This window comes from Melanerpes formicivorus, unplaced genomic scaffold, assembly GCF_026170545.1.
Source record: "Melanerpes formicivorus ecotype bairdi unplaced genomic scaffold, bMelFor1.0.p_v2 SCAF_7, whole genome shotgun sequence".
Lineage (NCBI taxonomy): Eukaryota > Metazoa > Chordata > Aves > Piciformes > Picidae > Melanerpes > Melanerpes formicivorus.
Genome location: NW_027142359.1, coordinates 12,115,397 through 12,140,211, shown reverse-complemented (window position 1 = coordinate 12,140,211; position 24,815 = coordinate 12,115,397). Strand labels below are relative to the sequence as shown.

General features: G+C 40.6%; 2 protein-coding genes across 8 annotated transcripts in view; one reads left to right on the top strand and one right to left on the bottom strand.

Moving 5' to 3' along the window:
- Positions 1 to 113: 113 nt before the first annotated feature.
- DPH5 (diphthamide biosynthesis 5) lies at positions 114 to 20,024 on the bottom strand. Of its 2 annotated transcripts, none has more exons than XM_068141035.1 (8): positions 19,976 to 20,024; positions 19,624 to 19,795; positions 17,016 to 17,140; positions 14,045 to 14,153; positions 5,138 to 5,258; positions 2,367 to 2,406; positions 1,191 to 1,294; positions 114 to 342 (listed from the first exon to the last, which is right to left on the bottom strand). In XM_068141035.1, the coding sequence occupies exons 2-8, from the start codon at positions 19,756 to 19,758 to the stop codon at positions 116 to 118; spliced, it is 861 nt and encodes a 286-aa protein (XP_067997136.1). In that variant the 5' UTR covers positions 19,759 to 19,795; positions 19,976 to 20,024; the 3' UTR covers positions 114 to 115. The 2 variants fall into 2 exon arrangements, with proteins under 2 accessions (XP_067997136.1, XP_067997135.1); XM_068141034.1 differs by having other exon boundaries at positions 19,903 to 20,010.
- Positions 20,025 to 20,081: 57 nt separating this feature from the next.
- S1PR1 (sphingosine-1-phosphate receptor 1) overlaps positions 20,082 to 24,815 on the top strand; it is a 51,760-nt gene continuing 47,026 nt past the window's right edge. For 5 of the 6 annotated variants that reach the window (XR_010987652.1, XR_010987653.1, XM_068141008.1 and 2 more), the window contains exon 1: positions 20,082 to 20,196. Coding sequence is in view for 4 of the 6 variants with exons in the window: in XM_068141008.1 (XP_067997109.1) it covers positions 20,112 to 20,196 (85 nt within the window). In the remaining 2 variants the exon portion in view is untranslated. Of the gene's footprint in view, positions 20,197 to 20,594; positions 20,637 to 24,815 lie in introns of those variants that run through there. The other variant, XM_068141009.1, reaches the window with a different exon arrangement.

Here is a 24,815-nt window from a genome sequence, read left to right as displayed (position 1 = left end):
GTGTTCCTACAGTGTTGTCTTGTGAAGCAATATACACTCTGACTGCACTTGGGTAAGCTCGCAATACTCACAGGAGGAACTTCATGCTTTCATGGAATAAAGATGGAATAACATTTTATTTTCTGGTCTGTTGAAATGCATTATTTTCAAAGCTAGAACTATCTACAGAAAAAAGCTTAAGCATTTCCAGTTCCAGAGGATGCATAGTGCCAGTAACAATCAAGGAATGTAGTGGCCCGCCTAACTCCACTGTGGACATCTGATACAGTGTGCCTGAAACAATCTTCTGGTCTGCAGCACCCACACGTGCAAGGCCAACACAAATGGTGTTTTCAGTCATTTCTGTAAGAAACAAGTTTGAAAGAAGATTAAATGCTTCTTTTATTGACTTCATGGTCATCTTACAAAGAGCACTCAAAATGCTTGAACTTTTAATGCTGCTTTCTTCAACCTCCAATTAAGAAATCATTGGAGTGGCACAGAAAGAAGCTTGTTCTTTAAAGGAAATGAAACTGTATCTTGGGGATGTTTTTGAGCAATGGGAACACAAATTCATTCAGGAATTGTGTTCACTTTGAGGAAGCTGCTGCTTCTGATTGATTCTATATCAAAGATAAAACAAAAGGACTTCCATTTTAACAGTATTTGAGGAATGAACTATAAAAGGAGGCACATAGCTAGACAAAACAACTGAGTCATCTTTATAGCTACTGTCTCTATAAACATATTTCATAGTTTGCTCTTGGCTAGTATTAAGAATTCAAGGTCAAAATCATAGTTCTGCATGGCTGAGCTAACCTAGATTCATACTGCTATTCATGCAGAGCAGAGTGTGACCAGTCTAAAGGAAACGTAGCAGAGATTCCTCTAAAATGATCTAAAATGCTCAGAATCCTCCCATCTCCCACAACTTCAATGGATCAAAGACCTCAGAGTTGAAGATGGATAGAAACAGTACAGGGTTACCAAACAGAGGCTCTGACTAAACCCCCAGGAGCCAGCAGTGCTTGTTCATCCATGCTCACTGAACAACACTATGTTCAAGCTCTGCCACATCCATCTCATCACTAAGGTTTAAGGCAGCCCATGGCCACTGCACAGCAAGAGAATGCTATGTTTAAGAAGGCAACAGAATTCAGAGGCTGATTTGCGAGCAGTAGTAGCAGAGAGAAATGTTTGCATAATAGTACCTGCTCTTTCTCCTTGGAGCCTTCTTTTTTGAATAACGGCAAGAAGCTGTTCTGCAGCTTGATTGACACTCATATAGCGTGGTGGCTCATAAATCTTTCTACCTCTGCAGGGAAAGAAAAGTAGAGAAATTTCACATATGACCCATTTCATTATCCCTACTGTTCTTGCAGTTTATTTCAAGAAACCTCTAGACCAGCTAATCTGAACTTAAACAAGTCCAAGATTTCAGAATTGGCCTTTCAGACAAGAGTGAAACAAAATGTTAAGGAAGACAGAAGTCGCTTTGTGTTCTCACCACACCTGTGAAACAGCAGGACCTCCAGCTGGCAGATATTTGAGTCTTAAAAGCAAATTCATCTGCTGGAAGCAATATGCAGGTTTTGCAGCTATTCCTGAAAGATGCATTAGACTAATTCAAGGGCAAAGTGCTGCTTTTCTGTCAAATGCCCTGTAGACAGATGATTACAGACTAGGGAGACATTCTTAAATGAAATGCAGCTTTCTTTGCCAGCTGGATTCAGTCAAACATATATTATTTTGCAACTCCAGAAAAAACAAACCTCAATGATACTATGAGCCTTCACAAATGTTAATTTAGACCAGAGCTGCAGCATGTGTATAAAGTAACCATTTATATTCACCACTGGCAAAACAGACAGACTGCAGAGAGATGACTGAGATGCAGCAAGGGCCTTTTAGAAGACAGTTAAATGAACTTGAGAGCATTTTCCATTTAATTGATTAAAAATGGTGGTATGTGTTCAGCACTTTGCACTACTTCTAACCAGTGTAAGGAGGAATGCATTCAGAATGCTGTTTCAGCTATGAAATCTATTTCAAGATGGGGCAGAACAGTAGGAAAATAACATTTCACTTGCCAAGTGGCAAACTCACCCCATTATGACCTGCTGCTTCTCACAGAAGCTGGGGAAGAAAAAGCCTATGTTCTGCTGCAACTTCATTCCATTACTAAAAAAAAAAGCCAGGTCCTGTTGTAATGAACAAAAAAGTGCCACTCCTTGTAAGAAACAAAAGAATGTGGCCAGTGAGAAGTACAAGAGGAGAAGGCAGGTAAGTTCAGTATTAGAATATGGGCAAAGCACCTTTGTTCTTTGTGCTAAAAAGCCCTTTGTAGACACACTGTGTGTTTCTCTATTTTCAAAATGGTGACTCACTTCATTAGATTCTCCAGAGACTGCTCCTTCACTTTAATATCTGTAGAACAAAACATATTAAAACATGAATTCCCTACAAACAGCCTGCTTAGTTTTCTTTGTAGGTAAAGTATAATTTAATTAGCAGATTCTATAAACTTTATAACAGCATTCTAGTTATTACAGGAAAAAGAAACATAGATCACACTTGACTGTTTCATGTGTAAATGAATCACAAAGTGCTGGGGTGTTATGTATGTGGGTTCACCCAAAGATGGAGCAAATTTCACAGATGACTAAAAATACTGCTAAATACACAACTAGCAGTCTGTGGTAGTTTTAGGCTGATGCCTATAAAATTTTCCAGATTTTGAGCAAAATGTGGTAGAATGTAAATTAATTACCATTGGATGTAAAAAGGAAAATAATGGTAAGGCCTAAATAATCCTATTAGTCTGAAAACTAACATAAAGTTAGGTGCATAAACTAACTCTCTTTTTGCTTCTTTGCCCTAGCTGGTGATTCTGCTAGCTTGCTGACCTTGTCTATGTTCCTTTGTTATGGCTAAGTACTAATAAGCTACTCTTTGCTCTTCTTTCTCTTGTCCCATGTCCGAGGGGGAGGGAAGAGGAGGAAGCTGTTTCCAGACTTTAGTGTGCTTCTAAATACAGCTTCATTTGCTTTCTAACTGAGCTAGTCTGGCAATCTTATTTTGGGGGAGTAATTTCAACCCACCACACAGTTGCATTTACCACAAGGCAGCAAAATGCCAGCACGTTTAAGCACCTCAGGGTTTTAGGACTGTTCTGGGTTACAAAAGGTAAAACAGTGTGACTGATCGACAGCCATTACACCACTGCTGTGCAACCTGCCTTTTGTTAGCATTTCCTTCCTGTCCCAGTCAAAGTTTAGAACAATCTTCTGGTAATAGGGGGAAGGAAAAAACAGAAAACCAAAAACACAGGAGGAGTCAGGTAAGATTCTGTACTTCTGCAACAGCAGGACACTAACAGCCCACAGCCTCTCCAAGAGGCAACCAAGTGCTACCTCTTCAAACGCCCCCCAGTACTATCACAGTGAACGCTGGATATACTTTATTTTTTTAAAAGCATTGCTTAAGTTAAACCAAAGTGAGACTGCAAGACTATTAGTGCACAGTTTCCCAAATTCCTTACAGGCCCATGCAGTCACTTTGCATTCAGAAATTTATCACCAGTAACCCTTTTAATGTCACATTTGCTTATCTGGTGACCTCATTCAGTTTGATAAACAATTATCACAGTATAACTTAGGTTGGAAAGGACCTCGAGGATCGTCGAGTCCAACCTATCAACACAGACCCCATGACTAGACCATGGCACCAAGTGCCACATCCAATCTCCTCTTGAATTGATACACAGACCAGCATCACTAAGTAGTAGTAAGAGAATCATTAATTTGGAAATTGGTAGTCTTCAGCAGGGGATCTACGATGAGAGATGGGTACCACAACTGGCCCAGAAACATGAGATTTATTATCTGATTTTACTGTTTCAAAATTTTTTACTTTCTCACTACCACATTACAAAAATCAAACAGAAAGAGGGAGATCATACAAGTACCACTTTTGTGATACAAAATATCTTAAAAAAGACTTTGTTTAAATTTACTGTAGTTGTCACAATCCTTATGAAATCATCTTTAAAATAAATCATTAGAATTCTGATTTTTAGCCAGTTTTGAAAACAAACAACTTTCCAGGCATTGGAAAGTTTTATGTGCAATGATGCTTACACATTTAAATTGTTTCCTGGTCAGGATTCCTCCAGTTAGCACAGAACTTGTTTTTACTTAAAATATTACTTTATTTAGCAGTGAGAGATCCCAACTATATACAGAAAGGTATATAATTATATATACAAATTTGCAAGGGTCGTACTAAGTTATATGCAGGCAGTTCCCTAATATTTCAGAATTTACCTAGACTAGCAGAATTACTCAGAAAGTAGCTTTCAGATGAGGATTGTTGGGTAGGATAAAAATCAGATAGCACCACGGGAGAGCCTGGGGCCAGGGCTCAGCTGGGAGCAGCATTCCATTGCAGCTCCATGATCAGCATGGATTTTTAACAGCACTGGAACTTCTCACATGACAATCACCTTTTACCAAAACATCCTTAGATGAGGTCATTTAGGAAAGGGAGTATCACCTGGCAAAACAAGCAGGGTTACATACACAATTTATCCCCAGAAAGTCAATTGTGCTGAGCTCTAACCTAATTAAGTCAATACAAGATAGCTGCTAGTCACTGCAACCCGAGCTTGATCTAGCTTAAAAACACAATGATCTTTAGATCAAATATGGGCCTCCTGCTTCTGACTTCTACAAAGACAGGGTTTCTTGTGGATTTTTTGAAGAGGAATTAAGAAATTGTGGCTGCTGTAGCACAATGGCTGAACTGAATCTAGGTATGCATAAACATTCCAATTTTTGGTGTATTTTCAAAGACACATGTTGGCTAAGAATCTCTGGAACACTGGAACAGGTTGCCCCGGGAAGTGGTTGAAGCCCCATCCCTGGAGATATTCAAAGTGAGGCTTGACGGGGCTCTGGGCAACCTGATCTAGTTGAGGATGCCCCTGCTGACTGCAGAGAGGGCTGGACTGGATGACCTTCAGAGGTGCCTTCCAACTCAGACTGGCCACTATGATTCTATGATCTGTTTAATCACAGCCATCGTCTCATGCCTATCACTACTGCTTCTGGATGCTGCAGGAGATGGTAGCTAAAGAAGCAGGGTAGCTGCTGCTCACCAAGTAAGCACAGTGTGTGCATTCCATTCTGCCTGTTCCTCTGGATCTTGTCAAAAAAGCTCTCTGGCTTCCACGTGTCTGTCCAGAAAACTATGGACACTGTCTCTCCAAAATTGTACAACTGTAAAACAAAGCAAATGCAATAACGCACAAAATAAGAAAGAAAAAAGTAGCACAGCATTAAAAAAAAGCTATGAAAATCATGAATGATTTGCAATACTGAAATGTTCTGAGCCTTCTTCCTAAAGAAGTTTGATACCTCAGGGAGGGTACCCTACTAAGTGACACATAAGGCTTGCTCCTCCACAAATGCATGACAAACCATTGCATTTAAAATAATGCTTCCTTCTCAGAAAGCTGCCCTGTGCTTCTCCGTATCTCTTGACTAGTTCTAGTGCATTCTCTCTCCTTTCTTTATAACACAATCTGTAATTACTGAACTGTTTCCTCTTCCTCATAATAGAGATGGTACTGTTGTTCTTTTACTCGGCAAACAGTAAAGCACGTTACAGAATGACTAGTTAACTACCTGTAAAGCTTTTATCTATCTCTGCACTCTCCTTTCCGATATATATTGACTAACTTTCAATCTAACTTCTGTTGTTACAGAATTCTGAAGTCCTTTTAAAGGCAAACCTTTGCAAACTAGCATGAAAATTCATGCTTACTATTCCTTATTTAGGCTAAGGCTAGGGATCCACTAATAAAGCCATAATACTTACAATGTTTTGATTCTACTGGCACAGTAATATTTGCATTGAAGCAGCACATTCACTAGATGAAAGTTGTACCAGTCCAAAGAGACTGTGGATATGAAGACCTGAAGACAGGGACAGATTGTGCATGGAGCAGAGAGGTGCAACATTTTTTATGCATATATGGTAAGAAGAATATTGCTAGTGGACTCTGTGTCAAACTCACTGATTTTATTCTCAGCCTTATCATTTATTAGGCCCTGATCTCAGTGAAGACATTTGAAGCAATGGTCTTGCCAATCATTTCAGTGCTGCAAAAGTAAAGCTGTATGTAAGCTAAGGCAGCATTTGGCCTGGAAGTTTTTGCAACCAACTTGCAAAAGGGTAAAACCATGCATCAGTTCTGGTCAATTCATCTCTGGAATGGATCCATCCCAAATGAATTTTACAGTTTGCCAATACTCTGTCTGCTCAAACCCACCAAAGAAACAACAGGTATCCAGACTAACCTCCCCACTTTCTCTGTAAACCTGGAAGGAAAAACTGCTTCTCCAAGCTTACTACAGGAGACATTGTCTGTGCTGTTAGCAGAGAACAGGACCCTCTGTAGAAGCAGGTCTGTGCCATCTGGGGATTCCCCTATGCATACCTACTTTACTGTGGCATTAGCTTGTGGTTTTAACTCATTTAAGCTGGTAGAGCAGAATGTGAATCAAAGCAGAAACATGTTTGTTTTGTTCAAGAGACCACAAGCTCAGTTTTTAACCATTTACACTTGTTTGATTCAAAGATTCCTGGAATATTGCTGAAAACATTTCCTCTTCTCACTATTTCATTCTAGCACAAGGACAAGAACACACAGTGTACATTTCACAACCTAAAGGTTCTTACAGTAAACTAAATATAGGGCGAACCAAATTAATTGCTCCTGATGTAACTTGTTAACTATTTCAAGGCTGTGCTCTAGAAAAATAAATAAACCCAGTTTTGTTTTGTCTGTTTTTCATGGGGCTAGCTAGAACTCTTTCAATTTTGAAGCAAATCTGAAGAAAAAAAACATTCCAGCAAGGAGTTTCTCCTTTTCACTTTTGGAGCATCTGAGAGCAAGTTAACCTTTAATCTCCTTCAGTCATCGACAACCACTGAAATCTCCAGTACCAACCTAACTAGCTTACTCCATCTGCCACCTGAAAGCCACTGCAGCTACTTCCCAAAGAGCAGCAGCCCTCCTTCAGAACAGAAAGTGACCTCAATTAACCTCACATCTTACCCCAGTCCCTGTGGCATTCTAATGACCTGAAGGAGAGAAATGTCCCCTTTTAACTTTTACCAAAGAAAAAGAAATGCAGAAATGGGCAAACTGTTACTATCTGGAAATTAAATCTATTAAACCACCCTGCCACATACTAAAAACAAGCTGGGCATTCAGCTTTATACCCTACAGCATTTGTTCTGGTGGTTATTTTTCTCTTTTCCATTATCATTATAAAGACTCTCCATCATCTCTGCCAACAAGAAGTTAAGCAAGTTATCCCTTTTGTGCAAGCACTGCCAGCAACAATCACTGAATCCGTCCTTTGTCTAGTAGGTTTTGCATTCAAACTGAAATCTCAGTGTCAAAAAAAAGGGTAAGACATTTTTGTAAGCAATGGCCTGTCTGTTCAGTAGCAGTAACTCAAGGATACCTTCACCTAGGATTGATATCACACAAAACTGTGCTTCTAGTCTCTCAACAATACATTTCCTTTCTCCACACCTGGACAGAACAAGAAGTGGCTTCTACACCAACAAGATGGAATGAGGCATATTTTATTAACCTCCCAGAAATGTCTTTGCAACTTACACCCTTCTACCAACTGAACTTCTGAAGAATAGATTTCCTAACATCAATGCATATATACTTTACAATAAAAACAGTGGAAATACTGCTTTGGGAACTTCCTGGTACACCAGTGATCTCTGAATCCCTGAAACTGAAACAATAAATGGATACCTCTATTGTGCTGGACTAGCTGTAACCAATTACCTTACAAGCTCTTCTACAGACACAAGTATGTATTTCTGTGTTTGATGTCTGCAGAGGTGTGACATTTATGTGAACACAGGCACTGTTCTCCCCACCACAGTAAAGCTGCACTAAAGAAGACTGTGCAGAAGACTGTGTAGAAGACTACAGAAGACTGTGAGACTTAACTGTCTCACAGTTACAGTTTTAACTCTCTCCCTGTACCTCCTGCAGACTTGGTTTGTCCCTAATAGTTTCCTGTGCTGCATTCTAATTTCCAGCTCTTTAAATCTAGCATGTAGTACCAGGCTTTCAAGGAAAGACTCACTGAAGAGAGCAGCAAACACCAAAAATTCCACTACTGTTCTAAGGACTCAGCAGTTACAGAGAACAGAAGGCCCACTAGAGCTAGAACCCACTGACATTTAAAAAAGATTCTTCCCACCAACCACAAGAGATTGAACAGGGCCCTAAAATCAAGATACCGTGCTTTTTGTTGCAATAAAACCATAACACATGGTTTGTTAATTGAGATTAATTACCTGAGGATTAATGTCATGCTTTGAGATTATTAAGATGTTTAATAGGACAATGAAGAGCTCTGTGTATTTGCAGTGAAACCATCATGCTGAACAGCTGCCAGCACCACTTTAAAGAGTGGCAACAACAAATGAAGTTTCACAGCGGTCTTCTGTGTGCTGCACTCTACAATAAGCAGCTGGGGTTTAGGAGTGGGCATAATCTGTTCTGCACAAGATAAAACATCTCAAGCATCACATTTGCACTCATCATCAGATTTGTAAGAGTGCCTACATTCTGCTCAAGCACAAAAGTGCCAGAATTTCAAAGGGATCAGTGAAATGGTTGGACAGATATTTCACGCTCTCAGCTTGCAAACTAACCTTACCTTCTCTCTAATGCTCAAACACTTCACAGAAAAATTTCAAAAGGTCATTTTGAAAGACCTCAGTCTTTGGAAATACTCTTCCCCCCACCCAAGCAGTAATTGGCTTAAGCAAAGCCTTGTGCACTTAAATTTTGCAATGCAATAGCTAAAGTCAGGAAAGGAAGCCAGAACACTCTGCTCCAAGGCAATGCTCTATCTGCCTGAGTTTTAAGCTTCTCATAAAATACTGCTCAAAGCTGTTCTTCCCTTCACTCTTCACTTTCTTCACCTCAGAACAAGCTGTAACTTCCTATCTTATTTACAAATACAATATGAAATAATATCTGGCAGCTTTTGGTTTTGAGGTGTCTGTTTTCAGTTAGTATCTTTAATGCTTCTGTAAATTATATCCTTTGTTTTACTTGTTTATATAAGCAGAATTGAACTGCTGAGAGGGCAGAATCAACTGTAAAAGAAGTGCTGTACCATGATTTCAGCTTGAAAAGCCTGCATGTAAGTGGAATTTCAATGAAACTACTGAGCAGCTTTGTTTATGGCCATTCTGAACAACACCAGACACCTGAAGTGGTTCACATCCACAGTCCTCACTTAAAATACTGGTGTGGCTAATCACCACAAAAATATGGAGCATAAAAATAAGGAACAAGCTGACAGACTAAATGGGGAAATTGAAAAATGAAGATCCTCCATTCCCTCTGTCAAGTACTAAAGCAAGCAGAAGAGAAGATGTGAGATTATTTTAAAGGTCAGTAGGGCAACAGAGAGACCAAGAAGTAAACATTTCAAAATGCAGGCATTTATTTTTACAGCATCTTTCCCAGAATTATTGCTGTATCAGCTGCAACAGTGACAAAGCAATTCTTCACTTATGAGCCTACCTCCTTTCCTAAAAGAACTGGACATGTCAGAGAAAGAAGGTGAAAAAGAGTCTTATCATTACGTTTTTCAGACCTGACAGCTGTATACACATGCAAATGCCTGTAAGGTGGCAGGACCCAAATGCTCCTCAGCTATGTTCTGTGTTCAGTTGGTCTCAGGTTACACTGCAGGTCGTTCTCACATGACAGGTGTGTTCTGCAAATGAAGATGCTGCCTGATCACATCCTACTGACAGATACCAAGAGGCTTTTAAGTCCCAAGAGGGACTTCACAAGTTACATTTTTCACCTCGTCTTCCACACTTTGGCCACAATAACCCCATTCAGTGCTACAGGATGGGGACAGAGTGGCTGGAGAGCAGCCAGGCAGAAAGGGACCGGAGGGTACTGGTTGACAGCCAGCTGAACATGAGCCAGCAGTGTGCCCACATGGTCAAGAAGGCCAATGGCATCCTGGCCTGTTATCAGGAATAATGTGGCCAGCAGGAGCAAGGAAGTCATTCTGCCCCTGTACTCAGCACTGGTTAGGCCACACCTTGAGTACTGTGTCCAGTTCTGGACACCTCAATTTAAGGACATTGAGACACCTGAACATGTCCAGAGAAGGGCAACAAGGCTGGTGAGAGGTCTCAAGCACAAGCCCCATGAGGAGAGGCTGAGGGAGCTGGGTTGTTTAGCCTGGAGAAGAGGAGGCTCAGGGGAGACCTTATTGTTCTCTACAACTACCTGAAAGGAGGTTGTACACAGGTGGGAGTTAGTAGTAAGTGAGAAAAAAAAACAGTGATGGTAAACAGTTTACTCACTGTCAGTCAATAAAACACATTTTGTGTAGAGACTCTCCTGTTAGAACAAAGCGTTTTTGAAGATTAGAGCACAGAAAGAGGGTGGAAGCCAGAAGGTTCTGCTCCTGCAGTTACTACAGGTTCTCTATTTGACTATGAGCACAGTGAGTATGACAGCATTCTTCAGCTTCCTTATCTATAAATACTTTCCTACTTGATGGTGAAAATGTACTCACCTATTCAGTAAAGACTCAAAAGTAACACAGTAAGCACTGTTTTTGCATTTAAGTGACCTGCTAATCGTGAAAAGATGAAGCTATTTTATGACTGGAATTATCTTACAAGAACTAACTAGATTACAAACCAAAAAAAATCAGACTGAGATGAATCACTGAAAGAAACAAGGGGACATACAAGATGTTTGTTCAGAAGCTATTCAGGTGGAAAGTGGGTATGTCTCAAAATAAAGGCAGGTCTTTGCCATAACATGTTTTTTTCCCAGCTGCCCTACCAAAATGTAAAGTAGATGCTTTCAAAACTAGCAACACCACTCTTCCAGAAATGTGGCCTATTTTAGTCTTTTGTCTCATCCCATGGCCTGCCTCCAGGTTTGTGCTTTTTTCACAGTAATGCCATTATCTCAAGTCACTTCAAGCTGCATCATTCCTTTATGTGCATCACAGGTCTGTATGATGCAGAGTCTTCCTAATTTGTCTGACCATCCATACTGCTACCTCAAAGATATGTTACCAGCATGGAATCAGAAAGAATTCTGTTCTGAGCACTACTCTGGCCAGTGACCTTCTCAAACTAACCCAGATGTCGTGCAGGCAGATTAGGAAGCAATGAAAAAAGTGTAAATTAGATAGCCTGTGAGATACCCTGCCTTTTTATTCTGGGGCTAAATCCTTACCAATCCTTACCCTATTCTGAAAAACTGAGTGTGGGTACAGAGAATCCCATTTGGATAGATCCAAGGCAATGTCTTGCTCACAGGGTAGCTGGGCAGTGGTAGAAAGAGAGGTAAGCCTTTACCCAAAACCACAGCACTTTCCCAAGCTACGTAACTGCTGTGCAGCCGTTGCTGAGAAAAGCTGAAATGTCTCAGTTGTTACCACCCACTAGAAGTGATGAGAATTTCAGTCCTCCTCTGGGGGCTTCTGTTCTCTTGCCCTGATTTCCCTGGTCGTGTGCAAACTGCATGACTTTTTACCGGTGATTATTCCCCAGTACAACAAGAGTCAGAGTGATCAACATGCCTACATGTCAGACAAGAGCAGTGAACCTACAGAGAACATGCTAAGAGGCACTCACACAGAGGCACTTTTCCTGGCTTTTCCCCCCCAGCCATACTCATTTGTGTTTGAGGGAAAAGATGTTCTTCAGTCTTGAAAAAAAACAAAACAAAAAACCCAACCTGATACAGCAAAGCACAATGAGAACAGTGTATGAGCAAGCCACACAGCAAGTCATAAAGTTGTTTTGCTTTCAGTAGCTGTGGCTCATTGTATTAATCTATTGGAGCTTCCTAGAAGTTAAAAAAAAAAAAGTTAGTTTTCAAACCTAAAACAACCCAGTATTTCTTTGTACAAATACAGTCACCTGTGCAGCCTTCGAAACACTGGGCAAGAGAGTAAAAAACACACAAGCATCTGAAAATAAGATATTCAACCTTCTTTACTATTTAGCAAGAAATACATCCATGAATTGAATGTGACAAGCCATCACTTTGACTTCAGTGACTCACTACCGTGCAGGACAACTGTGCAACTCTCAGAATGTTGTTGGCTGCACAGAAGCACTGCTCGGATGACGAGACATGTTCTTTTGTGAACACTGGGCTGTAGCTGCAGTTTACTGAAGGCCTAATCAGCAGTTACAGCTCACTACGCACATGGCTTTCAGAATAGCGTATAAAGGTGTTTCCTGTTTTTCTCTAGTAAGAAAGAAAGAGGTTTTGTATCACAATCAGATTAAAAGGGAAAAAAGCCAAGCCTTTTCTGTGGTGAAGCAAAAGAGGAATCCCTGCTATACTTGACAGCAGTTTGAAACACAATAACCCCAAAAGTAAATTGGTAGCAGGAGACAGCCATGAATGTAAAGACTGTTGAGATTATAAACTTCCACCACAACTCTAACTAAATCACAGGCTAATTGTTTTGTACAATACCCCTCACTTGCTGTTTCTGCCTGTAAGGAGCAATGAATTGCTGCTTATGGTCTGTCCGGTGATACACTAGGATCACTATTTCCTAAAATGCTTTATACAAGAGGAATGCTGACTTGTGAGAAGGCAGCCCACCCCCAAGCTAGAATGGAAAAGGAGACTAATGCCAGAGTGAGTAACATCACATTTCCTTTGTGGTCAGGGATAAGGAAATGGTAAACTGATGTCCAAAACTCTGCGTATGTGAAAAACCTGATGGACTGTTTGCAGTCTATTCCCTGTTAGCTTTCTGCTCCTTTGTTTGCAATTAATCTAGAAGCTCTATGTTCCTCCTTTCTGTGCCCAGCTGGAGTTGTGGAAGAAGCAAACTTAGTCTGTTCTCTTTGGGAATATGAGCCTTACATCTTTCTTCCTAATGAATGTAAAAGAACAATAAAAAGATAGCGGGCAGCAGAAACTGCTTGTCAACAGCTTGGCAACAGAAACAAATTGCACCACCATGAAGCCAAAAGGGGAAAAGGTGAGCGTCAGCCCCAACTCTTGTGTTATCTGCCCCAGTAAGCGCAGCTGTGTGACATCTGTCATGTCTGCTGTACATGTACGTTTGATACCAAGGAGCCTATTTCCTTCCTAAAAGCTAATTTTGCCCAAGTCTTACAGCAATAGGCAGGTACCACTAAGAAAGTACTCATGGGAAGAATCGCAGCGCGAATCCTGTGCTGCATTCCCTTTAGCATTAGCATTCATGTCTCAGAACAGGCGTCAATGCAACATTGCTGAAATGCCAGACCAGATGGCTCTCAGGTTTCTAAACCATTCAGATGTGATCAGAGACAGAGATAATACCCAGCTTAATGCAACACATTTTCTACTGCTGCGCAGCACTGAAATGAGGCTACTGGTGTTTGTCTGTATGTCTGAAGGTGTCAGTTGTTGAAATTATTAAAAATGGTGATATTTTATACTAAGTTAGGAAGGAATGCTTCCTCCTTCAGTGCTGAAAACTTACTGTTCAAGCCTACAGATCTAGTATGTAATATGCTGACATTCCTATGCTTGCTTCAGTTTTGGTTTGGGGGTGCCCATACACAGACTTGGCATTTAGACAGGCTTCTGCATGTTCCTTTTATGACAAGACCAGCATATTTCTCAACAGGATATCAACCTAATTTAAGAATAAGCTTTTCAGCTGTTCAGTAGTAGAAGGAAGCCAATATGAGAAAGCTTTAGCTGTAAAGTAACTCGAATACTGAAGTCTCTTGGGACAGAGGGAAGTTAGAGAGAATAGAAACACTGCTATTCATGTGCTCATCAAAAGGGACTTTTGCTGACATGTGGCATGATGAAAGGGAAGTGTTAAATTCTGCAGAAGAAATGTACAGTTGCTGCAGATCTTTAAACTTCAGATTACAGCATGCTCTGCCAAAGGGATAGTTCAGCAGTAGTGGAAGAGAATATAAACAAAAACATTACCTGTAAACCACAGCAACCCACTGCATTCAAGATTGAAGCGTTATGAATGACCTCATATGGAATCCCCAATTTTACTGCACGTAGTACTAAATCACTGTGTGTTGTGGCCCTGTGTTAAGATGAGAAAGGAATTAAAAACATTCAAGCAATGAAGTGACCAAGCATCACTAGTGTTACACTTTGTTTTGAAAGCAGTATGAAACTCTTCACAACTAGGGCAATGCAGAAGTGCCAAGAGGGCAACAATGACTTGACTAATTGCTGTCCAGTAAGTAAGTCCAGTAAGGCTTCCACATGTTATCTTCCTGAGTTGAAAAGACAGGCATCCTTAGTATGTCACAGCTGTTTACCATTTTCTGACATCACTAAAACTGTAGCACCAACACAATTGTGACTTTTAAAAAGACTTTGGTAAGTACTTGAAAAGGAAAGTACTATCTATCTTTTGTTTTCTGCAGGTGTCTGTGGACAGCTATTGAACTGTAGAAGTCAACTCTGTTTGGCATAAATTTCAACAAAACTTTAGTATTTCCTTACTTGCTACACAGCCAGGACTTCACCTGTCTGTGCCAGTGCATGCCAGGAAAGCAACACACTCAAACTGGAACTTTGAATAGACTGAGATAAACTGCATGCAGTATTTAAAAGCATCCTCAGACTAAATCAACTTTAATAATATTTAAGCCAAATTACTCAAATTAACAATGATCAAGTTGGACTAATCAAGTTTATTCTGAAATAATTAAGAAAAATCTAGTTAAACTTAGAACCAAGTTAAATTTGGCTCCAGGTCTATGCTCAAAACCCACCCTGCAAGAGCTACTGGGTTCGTAGTTAATGCAACTACGATTAAAGGATCTACAGATCCAGCAAATCTTTGAACTGCAAGAATATTTACACATGTATCTGGCTTGTATATACCCTTGGCACTCCATTTTCCATGTGAAATATGAAGATGAACTTACCCCTTGCCTAAATTTATCAAACCTGAACAACAGCCTTAGCCATCTCATTCCTGAGATGTACATATTTCTGTGTGGTTATTCCAAAGAAGGAAGCAAGAAAGAAACAGCATATGCTAATTAGAGTAATAGAATGGGAAGACTTCTTTCACCCCAGCCTGGTTCTTTCACCCTGGCCTTCGAGAAGTCTCCTGATTTTTAGTTTTACAATTTTGACATTGCATGCCTGACTAGCACCAGTCAGCAGATCAGGTGCTTTAGACTGGACCACAAATGTGGCAGCAGCTGGCTAAACTGTAAGGATCAATAATGAAAAAAGAAATCAGTTTGACTAGAGCAAAGGAAAATAAAGGAATTCTGAATATGAATTTGGGAAATCACAGACCCTGATACATAATGACTCCCAGACCTAGGAGAATGCAACACTTTGGTTAGTAAACAAACTATGGTCCTGATTTTGATAAGTGGGGATGATGTAAGAATGCCTGTTCTAACAGGTGAGGGGACTCATTTATGGCCTTGTATATTCCTTTCACATACACAGGACAAGAAGAAACGGAGGATTTTGTGGTTACGCTAACACTGAGCAGGGGATCAGCTGGCTTCATTAACTCAAATTTGCTCCAGCCATTATTTTCTCCTAATAGATCCGTCAATAATGACTGCAGCTAAAAGCAGAAGCACGTCCATGAGCACTCAGATAATACCATCTTCTCTTAGGACAGAAACATCCAGTAACCTCATGAACCCCTAAATCCTTAGGGCTCTGTGTGGGCATAGGAGAAGTTCCAGCTGCAATATAAAGAGCCAAGAACATAAACATTTAGAGAGAAGCAACTCATTCAAAAAAAGGGTAGTTCTCTGCAATGATGTACTATGTTAATCAGAATGGAAGTATTTTGACACTGAAACTAATGAGGAAGATCAAGATATTGCTCACAAGTAGCAATTACATGTCAATGCATGTGTGTTGTGGTTTATTCCATCTGTGTGCTTCTATCACTCACTGGGTCTGAGCACAACGGTATAGGCAACATGGTTCTACGCTCAACAGGAATCCTAATTTTAATGTTAATGTGTTGAAAGTATAATTAATGTTTCTGAAATGCAGTATCATCTGCCTATAAGTAGCAATTGTTGCATCAAGCATTCTCTTGCCAGTTCCTTTCCAACCTGTATTTACATAAATTTTCTGCTTTTGACAGATGGGCAAACTGCTCCTCTTTTTCGTAAACTCTCTCATTTTTTTCACTCACAAAAAGGGTGCCCAGTGACTCGATTTCTCTTGTGCCGCTTAACACTGTGGTATAAATCTTGAATCACCAGCTGGAGACTTAAAAGGTCCTCTGTATGGCTTGACATTACAGATTGATGATGCCTGACTGAAAAGACAGAAGGGGATCCTTCCGGTGATAGGAAAAGACTATACACCTCAGCGGGAGTGAAAAAGTGGAAACAAAAGGCTTTAATAAACCAAAATAAGATGACATTCATCATGACCTAAATGATTCTAAAAACTATCATATATCAAAACAGGAACATTGTACAACCAACAAACAGCATTCATTCTAAAACAACTGAACATAAAAGCTGCAGTTTGCAAGTACAAATAGCAACTAAAAGAACATGGCTCAAAACACAGCACCTTTCTGAATTATGTGACAGCCTAAAATTTCTTCTGTTAGCAGGTAAAACCTGGAACAAAATATTCTCCATAAAAGCTGGCATAGAGAATGAAATTACAAGTGACTGCTGAAGGAAAGATTTATACATTCTGGAAGATCAGTATTCCTATCTATAAGGGATATCCAGGTAAGGAAAGTCCAAAGCAAGATAAAGTGTAGATAATCATATTTTTAATGCCATTAAAAAATATACAAAGACAAAGTGCTTCTGGACTGAAAATCAACTTCTTCATAAAAAATTACAGTTATGAAGCATGGCTCCTTCCTATTGAAAAAAGAGAGTGATCAAGCTACAGCAACAATTAAGAAGTTGCTTTGCCTTACCCAAAAGGATCACCAACTACAAGAAATGCGACATCACAAACATCAGCTTCTTTTAAAATGCTGTCTGCTTCCTGTTCCACTGTTTCTCTGTCAGCCAAAATCAATTTTTTTCCATAAAACTCTTCCTAGAAATTGAAATGAATAAGAAATACCAAAATAAGACACTTTGGACTGTGTATCTCTCTGACTGCTCACTCAGGAACACAGGCAATGGACACTGGAAAAGGCCAATTTTATTAGTCTCTCCAGAAGTCCAATTCACTTCTTAGAGAAACCAGCCTCCCCTTGCAGGAACACCTGAGCTTCCCATAAAGCATCTCCCAAGCTGAAAAAAAAAACTAGTCAAGCACATTACTCTGATATTGACCTGGGTTTTTATGCCTTCTGTGTGAGTTAAGGAGCTGCTCCAAAAGTAGCTCAATCGTGCTTGCATACTGAAGGTACATGGGTGGACTCCAGGTATAGTTAATTTAAGCTGTTACTCTACTGGAAGGCATTAGCTTTTATAACACTGACATTGAACCAAGAGAGATGCAACACTAGCTGTACCACAGCCTATTTTTTTAGATTTTTCCTCAATTAAGGAATGATTTCACATTAATCATTCGTCTTCAGTTCTCTACAAGAAACAATTTACTATCTATACAGATAAACATGTATTTGATCATGTCCTTTGCTTTTCCTCAGTAGCTCGGTAATCATCATGTCTCTTAGTATGTTTTAAATGCCTTTATTGCCAGAATAGAACTCGTGTAACAAAACAGTAGCTAGTTCTAGAACATGGTGTCTGACCATCCTGAGCACATCTGCATCATGTGTCACCACACATTTCACATGTTCATGACATGATTAGATAAAGGTTTTTTCCCAGGGCACAGACCCAAAAAAGGCAGTTTTGTTCTAAATAGTATTTGGGAAATGTGGGTGGTATTACAAACATTAATCAACTGACAAAATTACTAAGTGAGTTACGATCCAGAAAGATTTTCCTCTGACTTTTCCTGTGACTTCACTGATAGCTTCACCTACAAAGAACAGTGAATTGACAAGAGAGTCTTCATACTTGTAGAGAAGCTTCCACAAAAATCCATCCCACAGTTAGAATAATAAATATGGAATCTCCATTACTGGCTTCAGTTCTAAAGATGACTTGCTCACCATTCTTAGATAAGTTTCTCTACCTCTGTAAAATGTGGATATTATTTTTCTTGAGAAAGACTGCAACCTACAGATTTGATAGAAAGGGGACCAAATATATGTGTAAGCAAATCTTGTATCTGTGATTCAGAATGGTTGATGGCCACCCTGAAGTACTGCTCAGGTCTATACTCCAACTAATAACAGATGTTGACACCCCATTTGTTTTAAGTATCTTCCACTAGATGCTCATTAGCAAGTGGTCCAGCACAACAGCAGTCTATAATGCAAAGCACTTGATGCTGACAACACACTAGAAATTCTACATACATCTTGGTGGGTCTACCACTGGACCAAACCAACTTTAGTCCAGTATAGTAAGCAAATACACACTACGGTGCAGAAAAGTGTATTCCCAGAAGCACCCCTTTCAGTTTGTTTTCATCTAATGGAATCTATTTGTATGCTTTGAGACTGTTCCACAATGCATATCAAAGCACATTAATTAGAGAATATATAACAAGCATTCTTCTGACAAAAAAAACAAACCAAAACTGCAGACTCCCTAGAACATCACTGGGTACAAACAGTTCTTTCATCAAATTGAGGGCCAATTTAGATGGTCGACATCAAATAGCTTTTAATGTACATTTTCATCCAATGAGATAAACTAAGCAAGTCATGTCATTTGAATTTAGCAATCTGATTTTAAAAGCATCAGCACAAGAGGATGCCTAGAAAATCCCTGCAGGGGAGAATTTGTTCTTTATCTCTTGACAGCTTTCTCACAGCTTTTCATGTTGCTTAGAGGAGGTTGACTTTCAGATTACTGCACTCAGTATTGTTACTTGTGTGCAAACTGCACTTTGACACTTCTTTTAGTTTGTTTTGACTGATCGCTTTTCCCAATCATGTCATCTTTGGGACATCAAAGTTTCTAAAAGAACTAAATCAATAAAACCCCAAACGAATATGACTTATTGCCACATTGCTCAACAGCCCATCTCTGACTGAGTCTGGAAGTCTCAACCTGTTGAGACTGCCTGGCCCACGAGGAAACATGGATAGTCATTTTACTGTTCCCAGCAGGCACACTGTAATACTTCAGACATAAGCAGAGGTTCAAGGTTCCAAGCCGCGTATTTTTCTGGTCTGTCTTTTGATTACTTCTTGTTTGTTTTTTAACCAAGAGACATTTTTCTAAACAAATCATTCAATCTTTCAGGATCTCCATACATTGTCAGATTTTGACATGAAAATTATCATCACCGCTTGCAGGAAGGTGATCCCAGGCTTCCCACAGCAGCGAAACAAATTCTCCCATAAAATATAGCCTCCGAAGGTCCCGTGCGTCCTTTTCCCCGACAACCGCACTGTTGATTTCCCCAGCTGCCGTTACCGACCCGCCGGCCCAGCACCCTCGTCGCCCCTTAGCGTTAAGGCTCCGTGCGACTGCGGCGGCCACACCTACCAGCGCTTCCTTGCCCACCGTGAGGATGGACGTGTAGGCCTCCAGGTACACCTTGTGACACCGCTTCACCGTCTCCAGCCCCTTCACTGTGATGTCCTTGGCATCTCCCAAGCCCAGCCCGACTATATACAGCATCTTTGCGAGAGAGGTGCGAAAATGCCGTCGCGGCTACCTATCACAGGAGGGGAACGAGGGTCAGCCGGTGCGCCCCACGCCACGCAACGCCACCACCCCCGCCGGCCACCGAGGCCTCGCCCCACGTCTCCCCACTCCTCTCACCGGCCCCTTTACGCCAGGACACACTCCAGCCCCACACAGCTCGCCCGGGCGCGAACCGCCGCCAGCAGCCCACCTCCCGCCTGCTTCCCACCGGCCGCGCCGTCGCGAGTGGCCACGCCCCCTCCGCGCTCTGCGGCGCCCGGCGGCGCGGGGGCTGCCGGGAACTGTGGTCCCCGTGGTAGGGCGCTCGCGGGCAGCGGTTGTTAAGTATGGCAGCGGCGCGGGGGGCTGGGGCCCGCGGTTGCCCCACGCTCCTGCTCGCCAGCGGCCGGAGCATCCCGGTGCTGGGGCTCGGTAAGTGCCGGGGCTCGGTAAGTGCCGGGGCTCGCGGCAGGCCTTGGCCGAAACTCGCGCCAGGCCTTGGCCGAAACTCGCGCCGGAGACGCCTCCCCGTGACAACCGTTGTGAGACGGTGGCGGTCATCGTTAGGTCAGGCCAGGCCAGGCCTAGCCGGCCCCTCGGAGTTTCGCTCTGCTCGCCTTGGGGAAGCCTGGGCTTGAGCCTCCCGCTGGTGCGGAGCTCACCTGTGCATCTCCAAAGGCATATTGCTGGGTGAATCTTCGTGGCCCTGTTAAATGGAACCTTCTGGGGCCCCGACTGCTGTCCTGCCCCAAGGCAAGCAGGTGCATTTCTGCTTGGGAGTATAAATCCGTTTTTCTATCACCCCCAAGGTTTTATGTGCTGGTTTGGTGGATTGTTTGTTTTTTTTTAACTCATGAGACTTCATAGCACAGGTAGGGTTTTTTAAAGCAGACATTCAAGCCTGAATTGGTCTTACTGGAAGTTGTCGGATTTTATATTTTTTTGTCAGCTGCACCTGTTCCAGCCACAAGCCTCTAGGAATTTCAGCACCCTGAGAGTCAAGAAGGCTTGTGCTTTGCTTGCAGGAAGAGATGGCTCATATGTGTGCTGAAAGAACTCAAACGCTGTTAAACCCTGACAGGGTGTCAGAATCTGGGGGCTGTGTTACTTATTTGTTTGCTATTGCTGAAAACCGAGGTTTGGTGACATTATATTGACGTTTAACAAGCGCATGGCTTTTTCTGTTTTTTAAACAATTGTGTATGGCATTGTTAATACCTTTTCCAGAGAAAAAGATCTGCCTGAAAGTAAGAAAATGCAAAGGGAAATTGACTTCTTTATAATTCGCATTCTATTGTCGGTTGTGCAGTGAGAAGTTATGCAGTAGAGCTGATTAAACTCTTTAAACTGGTTCTATAAAATGTGAAGATAGGGAAAAGATTATGTCCTTACAAGACCATATTAGTCATCTGAGTTAATGCTAGTGGTAGTTCAGAGAATCAATCTCATTCAGTTCCTGAAACAAGACTACAGGCTAACCAGAATGCGCTTCTGCAGTGTGAACTCAGGCATGAAAGTGCCTATGAAATTAGAAACATTTCTTTTTTTTTTCCACAAGGCAAGCAAAGCATTTGTTTTCCCTCAGCTCTTTGAGAAAAGGAGAGAGAAAGGGATTTTCTTTTTTGTTGAGCTGTGTATGGTGTAAACCCAAGACTGGCTTGCAGCAGAATACTCCCTTAGCTGTAGATAGGAATATCAGGGTTATGCTATTCTGAACTCCAAATCCATCTAAGTGGTGGATTTGCTAACAGTTTGAAAGAGCCAAACTATTAAATGGTTAGAAGACATTTTTCCAAGTCAGCATAGGAGGGTTAATACCAGTGATTCTGTGGTGTCTCTGCTGTACATGTAACAGAGATCTTCTACTCTCCCAAAAATAGGAGTTGCAGAGTGCTTGGAAGATGAGCCACAAAAAGGCAAATTCAGACCACACAGATAAAAATGACCATTGTATACCTGACCACATTTTCTAGTTTGTGGTGGTTGTTTTTGTCTTTTTATACTGCAGACATTAATTAGTTTTTATTTCTTGTAAAAACAAGGAGCTAATTTATCTCTTGATTAACATATTCATAACGTATTCTAAAACATGAATACCCTTTCCAGTAAGTCTTCCAGGACACCATATTATCATGGGTCAAACAATTTTCCCAGATTTTCTGTTATTTTACATAAATACACAAATCAAAGGCACTTAACATTCTTTGTGACACTCAAGTTAATCCGTCACACAAGTTACCAAGCTAAGCTGTAAAATAAAATGACCTTATGCTCTTTTCATCATTATCCTATGAGTGTATACTGACTTCAGAGCAATTATTTAGGATTTTCATTAGCGTAAAAAGGGGGTAAAATGTGAGATGTGGATCTTAGAGCATAAGAAGCCACCCAAGTTACTAGTAGTGGGTCTTTAATAGGTCTATTTTCTCATCCAGAAGCAGTAAGTGAACAGACTGAAACAAGCACCGCAAACTAAGTACCCAAAGTCGTGATCTGATCTGTACATTAGTTAAAAAGTCTTAGCAACTTGGCAACATTAGCCAAAAGATTAAAAAAAAAAAATAGTACTTGCAAATCTATAAAATGTTGATAGCTGCCCTTACTGCCCTCATTTAAGAAATACTGGGGCTGGGTTATGGTGTGAGAGTAGCTCAAGACTCACTGCGCTGGCAGTTGTGGTCAAGCTGTAAATGCTATCATATGCAGCCTAGCACAATGGGATCTTCATCTATGGTAGGTGTTGCCACTTATGTGCTCTTAAAAATTAATGGCTTATTTTTTGTTGCAGTCTGACTGCATTAGCTAACATTGGCAGCACAAAAAGAGGGGGGGAAAAAGACTCTGCTAGTAAGTACAGGAGAAATTTCTTCAAAGAGGATGCATATTCTGAAAGGCCATGTTCTGCAGCCTTTATGATTTCATTGTTTCTTTATCATTTCTTATCCCTTTAAACATGCTGACATAATGATTATCTATGAAAAATTGCCTTTGAAAGGACAGATGTGTATGTTGTCTCTGTTGCTAGATAAAAGCTTCACAGAGATAAATACTCTGCATCAAGCTGGTTGCAGCTATCCAGTCATGTCAACTGGAAGGCGGCTCAGATAGGTATGTGGGTTATTTCCAAGTGATGAAACTGTTTTTGTAGCTGCTGAGAGCTGGAGCAGGAGACATGTAATGTGTTTCTCAGGCAGAACGTGTTACATAGGTGTGCAACAGGAGCTTAGGATAGCACTCTGTCAAAAGTATCTGCTCTTTCTGTTCAAGCTTCAGTTGCCAGGAGGTATGGTAGTGGTACTTTTTGAATAAGTTTGTTTGTTTGTTTTATGGGTTTCCATGTCACAACTGCCTTGTCCTTCCATATTTGTATAGCCAAAATTCAGTAAGTTGGTCAAGGTTTGATGCAAAAAGGGAGACAGGAAGGAAGGAAGTTAAGTGTTTTTTCATTAGGCTACCATTCCCTTTCTGATGATCTGCATTTCCTCACTCCAAACTGTTCTTAGTGAGGAGAATCCATTTGCATTTAAAAATCTTGTGAGAAAGATGGATCTGTACACTGGAGAGACTATACAGTGAACAAAGTTCATGATCAGTCTGAAAGGTTACTTGGAATAACATGCCAAATTCTGTACATCCAAAATCATGAGTGCATGAATGCATGTTCATACTGTGCTTTATCCATCTTCTGCCAGCTAAAAGACAAGTCCGCCAGCAGTGGTAAAACAAGCTGACTTTCCTGAGATGCCTGCTGATTATTATAAGGCAGGCTACCTTGGCGTTAGAAATGTGCTGTGTAGCAAAATTTTTATTTTTAAAACAATCTGCATCTTGTTTATTCTATGACTATAAAACCTGCTGATAACTTTCTGTGTCTTGCAGTTGGATTCTGACAATTGTGTTAGCCAATGTTATCCCTCTAGAGAGGCTCAGGCATGTTTACGGTCAATGATAATTTTCATTACAATGGGTGCTTTCAGCTAGAGTAGGCTTAAGTCTAAAATTAATTGACATTTTGGCCCCAATAGTTGATACAAGCATAAAGCTATTTGCCAGAGAGTGCATTACCTCATAACGGCTTTATATTGCTTTAGAAAATGAATACATTCCCTATCTTGCTAATAAGATAGCTATAGTTCTACACTTTGTCAGTGTTCTAGAAATATAGGGCAAATAACTAATATCAATTATATTGTTTTGAAGTTAATGCAGTTACACATTTTTGTAGGAGTTATGTATCAAATAATTGCATACTTTGAGAATCTTTGTACTATAGTAGAGAATTAAGTATACTTATTTTGTTTTAATTTACTTGGTGCTTATCTAAAACAGCATCCTCAAAAATTAATCACTTGTTGAAATGACACACACAATGTCATCTCTTCAGGCTTTGGAAGAAAAATGCATACAGTTTGTAATGTGCATCCTTGTTTCTCTTCCACTTAGAAAGTTGTTGCTTCCTTTTTCTGTTTTCTTTCATACCCCTCCCCTTCTTATTTTCTTCTTATTTTTTAATTTGAAGTCTGATGGATAAACACCCTACCCTGTAAAGGATATCATTCAATAGCACAAAAGCTTTTCTTCCTGTAACTCAAACATTAGAATGCTTTTTCAAGGTGAAATAGTGAAATTCACCATGGCATCACTCGTTGTGGAGGGCTCTGTGATATGAAGGAAACTTGATAAAGTCTCTTACAAACACACTCTGAATGCTTTATTTAAAATCTATATATAACTTTATTAGAATAGGTCCCCAGAACACCTATTGTAGACCTCTCTTAAGGCTTATTCTGGCTGTCTCTAATGAAACTGTCTTCATCCCCTTGATTTGGTAGTTATATTCCTGTTAGAAGAGGTGGGGGATGTGTGCTTATTTGGTTGGGGGTTTTTTTGGTTGGTTTAGTTGGGTGGGTTTTTTAGGGACACTAAGAATGAAAATTGGGGAGCAGGGGCCATGGAGAGGCTGGGGATTCCTGACAAGATGTACTGGTGATATGAAAAATTAATAGAATGTTTTTGTGTAAAGTTGCTTTCTATGTAATGTTTTGGGTAAC

Bases quoted from the DNA above. Each gene is read 5' to 3' on its own strand.
- DPH5 (XM_068141035.1), bottom strand. From the start codon at position 19,758: ATGCTGTATATAGTCGGGCTGGGCTTGGGAGATGCCAAGGACATCACA. The intron at 17,141-19,623 runs GTAGGTGTGGCC...TTCAATTTCTAG, and splicing joins CGGTGGGCAAGGAAGCGCTG to GAAGAGTTTTATGGAAAAAA. The intron at 2,407-5,137 runs GTGAGCAGCAGC...TTTGTTCTACAG, and splicing joins GCACACACTGTGCTTACTTG to ATATTAAAGTGAAGGAGCAG.